Genomic DNA, 12011 nt, shown 5'->3' on the forward strand with positions numbered 1-12011 from the left:
TTTGGGTAGCCCTCAAGATTTTGGCTTACAAACACTGATGCAAAAGTGATGCAATGTTGATTTCTATTCAATAAAATCCCACATTAATGTGCTTGATTCCTCCTGCCCCGCAACCCTGAGCACAGACATCACAAACAGGTTCAGTGTGACAAATTTGCTTTGAAAGACAAATCAAGAAATTGTTGATGTTCGGTATTATAATGTAGAAATCCGTTTAGCTATTACAGTAATCTGGAAGAATACGATTATAATGTGGATGCAGAATACAGCTAGGTTCATATTGGCGTCATGCTTCCATATAGACTAAAAATGGACAGTATATCGGATGTAAACAAAATTCAACAGATGTTCCCTGTTAAAAAAAAAATGTATTTCTTATGATCTAATATATATACTTATGATATGCCACCACTGAGAAATTGAGCTTTGAAGCCACATGCAAATTAGCCTGGAAGTGCATTGAGGTCATGTCAATGCCCTTGGAGGACACTTCCAGACTCATTAGCACTTTCCTTCAGAAATCAGTTTCTCCATGATGGCTCTTCAAATTACTACAAGGCTGGTCTCATTTTTTGAAGATATACACACCCGCACCACTACGTAGTTTCAGTAGTAAAATGATCCTAACAGTTTCCTTGTATTGCAGGTGAATTAATTTGGTTTTGTTTTCAGTCTCTGAATGTAGATGTCTAGAATAACCCCACAAGTTGTATATTTCTGCATTTATGTTACAACCCAGAATATGTGTGGAATATTTAGAAGAAATAATTAAGCACGTATACTAGATGGAACATCTCTGCTGCAGTTGTGTGGTCCGGTCTCCCTGCACACCCAGGATTTCAGCCCTATTTTCTTGCCACAGTTATATTCTATGTAGGTATGTGCAGCGATACAGAAAAGGAATCCCAAGGAAACCTAATTGTTCATCATGGTTGAGTGGGACCATTGACAAGGAAACCCAATTGTTCATCATGGTTGAGGGGGACCATTGACAAGGAAACCCAATTGTTCATCATGGTTGAGTGGGACCATTGACATGAAGAAAACGTATGACCCAAGTTCTCACTTCAAGACAAAATATCATCCTTCCAGATTATGGACCCATAATATGAAACGCACCTTAATGATGCAACCCGACATTAGTCTTCCATTAGTGGCTGTCGGGTGCCCCAATAGTCTATCTTCATAGTTGTAGTCAGTGTCATAAGCATTTTATGTTATGATTCCCAAGGTGGCTGCAGTAATTTATAAAAAGTCTAGGAAAATACTAGCTTTGGTCAGCGAAAAGCAGATGTTTCTTATCACAAGAAAAGCTCAGGAAAATATGTGTGACATTTTCTGAATGCTGTGTTTTATTGTTTATTCTGGTTATTACTATATTCATTTTAGCAATCCTGGTACAATAGCCATCATAATTAGGTGACAATCAAACAACATCCCTAAAAACATAAGTACAGGTTAGATGCTAATGATAAATCTGTAATATATCTAAATATAAAGAGTTTTGTTTTTTGCATACTTGTTTATAGTGAGATCCACAATACCACGGCGTTTCCATTCTCCTTTATGTATAAAGCTATATTATTGTAATAGATAGGAGTTGACAAGTATCATACTGAATGTATTGTCCTTGTTCTGGCAGTGTTGTTGAAGAAGGTTTATGTCCGGTGTGGTCAGCAGCCATTGAGAAGTTCAGGGGTTGGTCAAGGCAAAAAACAGACTTTCGATGCTGTCTACATCAAAACAACCAGGCTCCACTATTCTTCCTTTCCTAGTAAACTATGAAGACCATTAATAATGGCACCGTCCCAAAGTGATGTTATTGCTGTTAAAGGGATTGTCCAGTATGAGAAAAAAAAATCTGTTTTTATTATCCAATTGGGGACAAGCCCTTCAATTGCACAGTGCTCTGCCTACAGCGGTTTCACATAGCACCTGTCTTGCAGTTGTGCACTGTATGGCATTCTTAGTTTCAGAAATCCCCACGTTCCTGCTGCAGTTTTACAGTGGTATAGTTCTCACCTTTTTCCTACGTTCTTGTGTGACCACCAAGGCTAAAACAGCAATCCGACTGTGGGCACTGACTGTGCGTGGCACATGATTGTGCCTTAGTCAAATCATAGTGTCCTATTCAGTGGGATACATTAGTTGTACAGTGTCTCAAAGGCTGTGTTTACACACCACAGTGTTGGCATGCTTCTCCAAAATGGAAAACTGAAGAATTGTTTTAAACCATATCTATAAATCCCAATAAAGCAGAAGACGTCACCCAAAATTGCACTGTTGAATCCAGTCGAATAATTCTGAATATTTAAAATATTTTTTGTTACAACACAAAGGAAATGTGTCATCAGAAAATGATCTACTGTTTAAATGTATTTTTTGTGTTACATGTATTTTAAAAAAATAAATAAAAATGTCATCTCGTGAATTGTATTAAAAGCAAAATTAGTAATCTTGCAGTGTTCACACTGTCCACTGGGACTATGTTAGTCTCTTACTTCCTGTCCTTTCAGGAAGTATTTTCAGCAGACTTATTCTCATCATAGACAGGTAACACCTCTATATGCAGCTGATAACATATGATCCGTTATTCACGGTAGGTATCTTCAGCGCTCCCCCTCCCTTCACAATGACCTTTCCACACACTGATTAGGTGCTTCAATACAAAAGATAGGGTCGGAGTCAGTCTATTGCTGCTAATGGACATGTGAATTTCCTGAAAGTATAAATCTTAATTAGCCCCAGTGACAAAGGTGAGAACTGTAAGATTTCTAATTTCTATTTTTACTACAGATTGTATAATGGGGAAAACATTACTAAAATGCTGACTACTTTTTAAAAAAAAAACATTAAACCCAAAAACCTGATTTAAACAATAGGTAATTTTCTAATCATACATTCCCTTTATTCCAATTAAAATCAATGGGATCAGTTATTCCTTTTACCACTTGTGTGATCCACGTGTAAACCTTCTATATGGTGTATTGTGTATGGTGTACTGTGATGTATTGGGTCTGTTTAGAGAAATTCCTTGAAATAGCTTGCATCAGATGAATGGTAACATCTGGACCTTTACATATGTGTACTGCCCTCATTTTTGCTTAGCATTCATTTTTAGAATTTCATGCATTTCTTCCAATCCTAGGAGATTAATTGAGGCACATTTTATTTTCCATTTTTTAGAGACCAGACACTTGTGAATAATTGACATTTCGTTGTAGGATGGACATTGGAGCGTGTGATGATTACGAGACGTAGAACAGGTAAGGTTCTTCTTATCACCTTGGTTCACAGAAGTGGATTGATCTGTTAAGATCTCTATAAAGCATATTTCAGGACCAATTATTCTAAAGGTTCATACCAAACCTCCATACATATATGTGTTAGTATAACATTCAGACTGTACTTCTTGTTTTTCAATATTTCTAAGCCAAGATCCATCTAGTCAAGTACATCACCTCCAAAAGGAAGGCAATGGTCTTATAAGAATAGTAGAAGCACATCACCTGGACACAGACAACTAGAAATCTGGTCCTTATCTCCGAGTGTACACAAACCACCATATCTAGAATATAAGTCATCAGAGGTTTACCTTTACAGTGTTGGTCCAGGATGGAATATGCATGAATTGTAACATAAATGTTTAGGCAATGCCATACGAAATACTGTATGCCTTGGGCAGAAGCACACACATTGTATATTCTAAGGTGCAGTCCATTTCACAATTGTAATACTTTAAAAAAAAAACACGTTGGTTCTCTAAAAATGGAAACTTTTATATCTGGATAGTTATGGATCAGCATTCTTAGGAAATTCTTTAATGAAGGCAGGTGATGCAGGTACTGGAAGATGAATGATATACTCACTCCTTAGCCTGCTGTTCTTTGCTCTACTAGATGATACTTTGTAATTTTGTCAGTCCATTGTTTATATCGTTCTATGGTCCATCCTTTCCCGCTCCTTCATTTTCCACAAACTAACTTATTCCAGGGGTTAAGTTCCCAGACTTCCCGTGAACAGATGGCTGCTGCTTCCTGGAGAATACTACAACAGTCAAGGCTATTCTGATCTAGTCCCTTCTTCCTCAATTTGTGGAAGAGGCTGTTCTTTCCTCTTGGAAGACTTTGTTGGAGCACTCGGAGTGTCTATAGCTTTTGGTTCGTTGGTGAGGTAAGATCCTTTATACCGGTGGAAATAATGATAAACCAAAAACAAACAGGCAACCGCAAGGAGGAAGAGGAAAATCACCACAACTGGATAAAAAGAAGAAAAACATAGTTTACATTTCATTGTACATTTGCCTTTGTACGTTCCTGTGTTGTCCGTTGTGTACACTCAGTGTCCATCTGTATCTGTTTATGTGATAACCAGCCTGTCCATTTGGGCTTTTCTGGACTCCTGATTGGTTAAACTGCTAATTCTGTAATGATGCAGCCTTTACTTCAGCAAAAAATATTAGATTCAACATGTAGGACAACTTAAAGGGGTGGTACACTACTCAGACAATGCCTATACTCGCCTCCAGTGCCGGCACCTTTCCATTGGTGTCAACACTGGCTCTCCCAGAGCTCGCATGACATTGCTATGTCATACAATCACTGCAGCCAATCAGCAGCTACTTCACTGTTCCCTCCTTTGGACATATCAGACATCCAGAAGAAGTGAGAGTGCAAAAAAAATAAATAAATGGAATGGAAGTGTACATGGTCAACCAAGACTCCATGACTCCATTCACATGGGGGTCCTGAGCCCCGGTGTTCTTGGGATCTGTGTGGTAATAGTGGTCAGACTCCCAGCTATCGAAAAGTTATCCCCTATCCTATTGATAGAGGATAACTTCCAAACCTGGTACAACCTCTTTAAAATTGTGCCTTTAAAAAATATATGTTTTTCAACAGTAAACAAGGCAACCTATGGCTATAAAGAAGGTCATCGGATTCCCGGTTCTGAAAAATGCCCCAAACTATTTTTGAATAGGATGAAACACAATCAAAAGAGTGTTTGTACCTCAGAAGTCTTCACCTAGCTCTTTTTGGGGGATGGTGGTGGAAATTGGGGAAAAAATAAACTACATTTCTGGTGGTCATCAATTCATTTATTTTTAGAGTGTGTACGATGTGGGACTTGAACCTGTAATTGCGTGATCACTGTTGTGCTGCACTGCAATGCTTCTGTATATTAGCGTTTGCTCACACGAGTGTATACGTCGGACAGATGCTATCTGATTTTTTTTTATTGGATAACACTCGGATCAATGTTATTCAAAGGAGCAGTGCTGATGCATGATTTTTTTCACTGACACAATTGGACAGTGGGAAAAAAAATGTAGCATGCCGAGATTTCACTTTCACATCAGATGCCACTCGCCCTTTCAAGTACGTGCGTCCCGGGACTTTACTCCTGTGACATCTGAGTACAGTCGGATTTCAGCTGGCTCACAGAATAGAGAGGGTGGAGAAATTTTGTTCTCCATCTTCTCCTCACAGCGTGCTCTGATTCTCTCATCCGATCACACTATACTGACACTCAGATCAAACTCTGATCATCCGTCATGTGCAAAATTGGCCCCATTCTCTCAGACGAATCTACGGCCGTCTGACCGTAGCCTTATAAATGTACTTCTCTGCTATGAAGCCCTGTTTCAGGATTCGTAGGAGTACTGACATGGAGGCCACCTTTACTAGTAATATTAAGTCTTGTGTGGGCCTGACAGGCAAGATAAGCTGCAATACCAAAGTACTGAAAACTAATGAATTTTTCACAAATTTTGAAATGTCACCTACTACGTGGTTGAAAGGGAAAATTGTACTCACACGCAATGATTCCAGCAAGACCATCATCGTGTACATGAGGAAATACTACAAGACAAAATATAATTAGGATTTAGTTTAGTTTAGTCACTGGGTCAGAATATAACCGGCTAAATCTTGAATACAACAATTTAGCAATATTTTCTTCAAACCTATAACATAGGAAGTAATATTAAATTACGGAAATGTAGGAGATGTCATCCTATACGACAGATACTATTGTAATGTTAACTATTTCCTTAGTACTTACATGTAGAGTCTGTAATAAGGCAATAGTCATAGGTAACATGGTCCCTCACCTGCGCCCATATACCACGGGTCCAGTTCGTATGGTATGTGGTACACCTTCAGAGGCATGGCTCCGCAGTTAGATTCCACCAGATTTCCCTTTACTGTGATCACTTCTGATGCTCTAGGGGATCGGAAGATGTCTCTTATTGGGGTGATGTTGTTGAAGCGGACATCTGCTAGGCATCCTACGAAGCCTGGTGTGTTGAACTTCTGTACATCTGAATCTATTGTTCCAGTTTCTAGCAATGAAAATATAACAAATGGCAAGAATTTTAGACTATTTCAAGAATTTCTCTTCACGTTTCATCACATACCATTTTTTCTATGATTGCCACTTTTTATTGTTATTTTTACAAAATTTAAAAAAAAACACTAAGAAAAAAATCTTTTCAATATATATTTTTTTTATTTAAAATTGAAGTGAATTTGTTGCTTGCTTTGTTTTGTGAATTCTAACGACCATAAACACCTTTACAAGGATGAGAACGGAAACGAGAGGGAGCAATGATGGACTGGACATATTGGAAACTGAAGTTTTAATAGTTATCATGTGAATTGGGAGAAAGCAAGCTGGCCAAGCTGTGAGCACAGTAGATAGACACATTGAAGGGGTTGGCCACTTTCTCTTTGCTCGCAGACTGACCAGCCGTCTGTCCATATAATGACTACTGGTGGACCAGACCTGTCCATAAACCTCCAATCACTATAAAATACCTCACAAGGGAAAACTGCTGTTTTATCGGAGAAAGCCAGTGGACTTATCTGGTCACATGCTCCTCCATCAGCAGCCATTGTAAGGAAAGCTGAACTAACTAAAGAAGGTTGCCAAGCTTTTTAAGTGATAGAGAGTGACAACATTTTTACTTTCCTGTAGTATAAAAGCTGATATGGCCAGTTTAACCCGAGGAAGGGGGAAGAACGGATGCAGGCAAGTGGCCCAACTATTTTAAATGGAGTAGCACTTGCCGTGGGTAGTGTTAGCCATGGCCAGATGAGAGCAGTGGTCTACCATAGGTGAAGGGTGACAATTGGCTAGGATGTCTACAGATCTATATACTTGGAATTGAAAAAGCTAATGATGGAGGACAGATGGGGGAGAGCCAGACCTTGATCTTTTTACACAGCCAGATGCAAAGGGGTCTTCCCAATCAAGTTCAAGCAATCTGGGTGGCCCCATATGGCAATAACAGATAAAGGAATCTAGGAAGATGTGTTACTGCCAGAATAAAGTATTATACGCAGCCTGGCTCAGAGAGAACAAATAACTATTGCCATATTGCCATGTTAGATATAACATTATTTTACAGCTCACAACAGCTGATTACCCATGTAAAACTGGGCTCTACACCATCAACAAATATGTAACACCCGGCTGGTGCTAACATCACATTACTAAATATTCTGAGGCAGTGGTTACTGGGGAGGATCCATGGAAACAGACTTACAAAGACATATCAAGAAAGTTACTCAGGTACCAAAAAACGAAGGGCAGAGTAAGGCCCCATATTATAGTCATAGGGGGATGGAAAAATATAGATGCCCACTGCTGCCAAGTGCTAAAATAGCACATGGCACTTTGGAGGCTGCCGACAAAATGGTGATATGGGATGAGTTTTAGCAAAGATGGTTCTTCTGTTTACCAGCAGCAACATTTACAGATAATTTTGCAGAGGATTTGTATTCTATGATCCACACTGCAAGTCCATCAGCAGTTAACAGCTAAATGAGGCTTTAGTAGACCTATGCCACTCTTCACTAATATTTACTATATTATATAGTTATATATATATTATATATATTTATATATAACACAAAGATAGGCCCATATACTGTTCTTGTGCTGGGGCCCGGTTCCGTTTGTGTTCGCCACTGCTATCTGTATTCCATGCTGGCCATGGTTTGAGCGGCATCAGATGGCTGACACGTTCCTTTTTAAAAGTTTAAAAACTTACCAACAACCCTTCCAAGATATATAGCTTTTGGAGAATCAAACTTGGGATCTTCCCACAACAAGAACTGTTTCTGGATCACATCGTAATAGTCCACCTACAAGAGAAGAGTTAATTTCAGGAACTGTGATCTGTATTGCAGCCAAAGTTGCAGTGTTGTCCTAACCTAATAAGGAATAAAAGAAATAGCACCCAAGAGAAAAAAATGTTTGCCCATGTAACAACTCACCAACACATGTGGATTGTATCTGTGTAATTAGCTTCATCCCAGCTCAGCTGTGCACATATATATATATATATATATATATATATATATATACAAACACCAACGTAATATACCATGGGACAAAGTATACACAATTTAAACCAAGGCAGGGAATATGGATAATATATGGCTTTATTAATAGGGTGCCTATGATTACATATCACAAAAGTAAAAATAAATCAATACATTAAACAAGCAAAAATTACATAAAATAAATAAATAAAATGACAGATTATAACAAAAGGGGGCTATATATATTTATCTTTATAGCAATAGAACCACCAACAGGATAAAATATAGGACTCCAAAGATCGGATATATAATGTAGCAGCACCAGAAGTTCACAAGAAAAATTATATGAAATTTATATATAAAAAAATAATACAATAAATAATCCTAAGAGACATGGGGATAGACTCTGTATTTATTGTATATAAAAAATATAATATATGTGGGAAGAAGAAAAAATATATATATATAAGTCCACAACTGATGAATTAAGTATGTGTGGAGTAAAGTGACAAGTGTAACTGAAACCAATAAGAAAAGTGCTCACAATAGATCAATAAAATAAATTACTGGCTGGTCTCGCACTACAGCCTAAGTGTAAAAAAAGAGGGGGGAAAAATACATATAGTGAATTACAAATATTGTGTATAAAAAATATATAATAAAATAAGTTCCATACGTGTGCCTCACAACGTGATGTGCAAATATGCCAACTAAAGTGATATGGTGCAAAGCAAAGACAAGGAGCCAATAGAACTAAAGCCACACTACTCCTATTAGGCTCAATCAGGGACTATTAATGGGCTGAGTGGGAAAAACTCCAACCGGAGTTTGTAAATGTATAAAGTGCACCTGTGCAGTCTAATCACTAAAATAGCATGGTGCCCATAAACAGAGACTAAGCTCCTGGTGCCTCAATAAAAATAGCTATGTACCTGAGGTGGTTACTGCCAGTGCGCGCGCTGACCCGACGCGCGTTTCGGAATGTATCTTCTTTCCTTCGTCAGGGGTTGCCGGGGTATGTGCTGCGACGCTATATATAGCGTCTTAATCCGAGCGCTGCGGCCCGGGTATAACCGGCGCATGCGCAGTCAGGAGGTCCAGGACTTCCGGTCCCCGCGTCACATGACCGGCCGCATGGGGATGGAGTGCCCAGCGTAGCCACAGAAACATGGACGCGGGGAACCGAAACCCCAGGACACAGACCACGCACGCGCACAGCCAGGGGCACAGCGTGGGAGAAGCGGATGGACAGATAATATAGTGAGAGACGCTGGGAATACAGGGACAGGGGAAAAAGAACTACTACTACCGCAATTATCTGAATCTTGGGAACATGACTGTATTAGTATGTCAAGGTGCTACACCGCCCTTCCTAACATATGAATCAATATGTAAACCATACAAATATGGCATGATAAGAATAATGTAATTAATAAGAAAAAATATAAAAATTAGTGATACTAATATATAGTGTACTAAAGGGAAAGAAAGGGGGAGGGAGCGAGTGTATATAAATACATGACTCAAGAAAAGTAATATATGACAATATCTCAAAAAAAAGAAAATAAAAATTATATTGCAAAAATTATTACAAAAGAATTTATGATACAAAATATAAGAAAAAATATATATATGGAAAATACAGTAAAAATTAAAGAAAATAAAAAATACATAAAAAAATATAAATAATAAAAAATAATAAAACAAAAATGAATAAATAATCTTAATATAATGCAAAAAAGTGTATATATGTGATTAATACACTCATGAGAATCATCCCAAAATTGCGATAGGAAAATACAAAATCAATTAATATATATCGTATATGCGAGAGAAGAAAAAGGGGGATCCATTGTCAATATTATCTCACAGACGGGATTAGTATTTTTTCTTGATTCTTTATGAGTCCTCTTGTGTTAAATTCACTGTATAATACTCATTAATCTTTTGATAGATGCGATGTGTCTGCTCCAGCGACGACAGGCCAAGACGCACCACGGCAGCAAACATCGGGCCAAAGACAAATCCACAACTCCCACAAGGTAAGTAACTACAATATCAAAAGTATATTAAATTAGTCAAACTTAAAAAATTAAAAATACAGCGCATACACCAGCCGGAATTATGTAAAAAAATATAATTTTTAAAAAAATGTGTTAAAAATATTTATTATTAAAATATCTATAAAAAAGTGGGAAATATAGAGATAAATTAGTTAAAAAAATTTTTTTAAAATTTTTAAAAAAATGTTTTCCCCGATGGTTGTTACAAGAAAGGTATAAAACTCAAGTTTTCATTAAGCCCTTTTGGTGAAACAGTATCCAAAGTCCAGATCCACTTAGTTTCTTTTTTGGCCAAAGCAGTGCTTATTTTACCTCCCCTTTCATTAGTTCCTATCATATCTATACCAGTTATTTTAAGTAACGAAGCATCGCATCCATGATGTAATTTAAAATGCTTAGGGATTGTTTTGAGGAGTGACACATCAATAACTTCCTTTGCAGCTATAATACCCAAAATATGCTCCCTGGCCCTGACTTTAAGTTGTCTTGTAGTCATCCCTATATAGACCAGAGAGCAAGGGCATGTAGCATGATAAATCACTGCTTTAGACGAACATGTTATAGTCTGCTTAATTTTATAGGTATTCGTACCATCATGGTTACAAAAGGAGTCAGTTCTTTTGATGTTGGGGCAGGCTACACACTGGCCGCATGGTTTACATCCTGCGACCGCCTTAGAATTCATTAGGAATGAAGGGACCACCGAAATATAGTCATAATGGCTCTTTACTAGCTCATCTTTCAAGTTTCTGGATCTGCGAAAAGTAATATTCGGTCTGTCACCAATATATTTTGACAGAACTGGGTCTGCCTTTAAAATGGCCCAAGACTTAGTTAGGTATGATCTCATTAATTCTGTCTGCCCATGATATTGTGTGATGTACCTAGTCACTTGGTTAGTTTTTGGTGGCTTTTTTTCATATAGGGCTTGGTGCCTTGTTATGTGTTTAGCCCTATTATAACCCTTCTTAATCGAGCGCCTACTGTATCCGCGCTCCAGAAACCTCTCCTTCAAATCTGATGCTTGTATCTCGAAATCCTCCTCATTAGTACATATTCTGCGTAAACGCAGAAATTGCCCTATCGGAATAGATCTAATCATTGGTGGAGGGTGTGATGAGGTTGCATGGAGGAGGGAATTAACTGACGTGGATTTCCGAAAAATGTTTGTATACAAGCAGCCGCTATCATCTTTATGAACTCCTACATCCAAGAATTCCATAAATTCCAAATCACATTTGTAGGCAAGGTGAATATTAAGAGAATTTGAATTTAACTGTTCCATGAAATCATGGAGAGATTCCACAGATCCTTGCCACACAAAAAATATGTCGTCAATGAACCGCACCCATGGGTGGCAAGGATCTGTGGAATCTCTCCATGATTTCATGGAACAGTTAAATTCAAATTCTCTTAATATTCACCTTGCCTACAAATGTGATTTGGAATTTATGGAATTCTTGGATGTAGGAGTTCATAAAGATGATAGCGGCTGCTTGTATACAAACATTTTTCGGAAATCCACGTCAGTTAATTCCCTCCTCCATGCAACCTCATCACACCCTCCACCAATGATTAGATCTATTCCGATAGGGCAATTTCTGCGTTTACGCAGAAT

The 12011-nt window shown here is 38.0% G+C and overlaps 1 protein-coding gene across 1 annotated transcript in view; it reads right to left on the minus strand.

Annotated features, from left to right (window-relative positions):
• Positions 1–1346: 1346 nt before the first annotated feature.
• The window catches only part of CNTNAP1 (contactin associated protein 1), a 217797-nt gene continuing 207132 nt past the window's right edge, over positions 1347–12011 (minus strand). The window contains exons 21-24 of the mRNA XM_069751911.1: positions 8057–8150; positions 6113–6343; positions 5817–5861; positions 1347–4256 (exon numbers count right to left, since the gene is read on the minus strand). Coding sequence (XP_069608012.1) covers positions 4063–4256; positions 5817–5861; positions 6113–6343; positions 8057–8150 — 564 coding nt within the window. The 3' untranslated portion in view covers positions 1347–4062. The remainder of the gene's footprint in view (positions 4257–5816; positions 5862–6112; positions 6344–8056; positions 8151–12011) is intronic.

This window comes from Ranitomeya imitator, chromosome 2 (assembly GCF_032444005.1).
Source record: "Ranitomeya imitator isolate aRanImi1 chromosome 2, aRanImi1.pri, whole genome shotgun sequence".
NCBI classification, from domain to species: domain Eukaryota; kingdom Metazoa; phylum Chordata; class Amphibia; order Anura; family Dendrobatidae; genus Ranitomeya; species Ranitomeya imitator.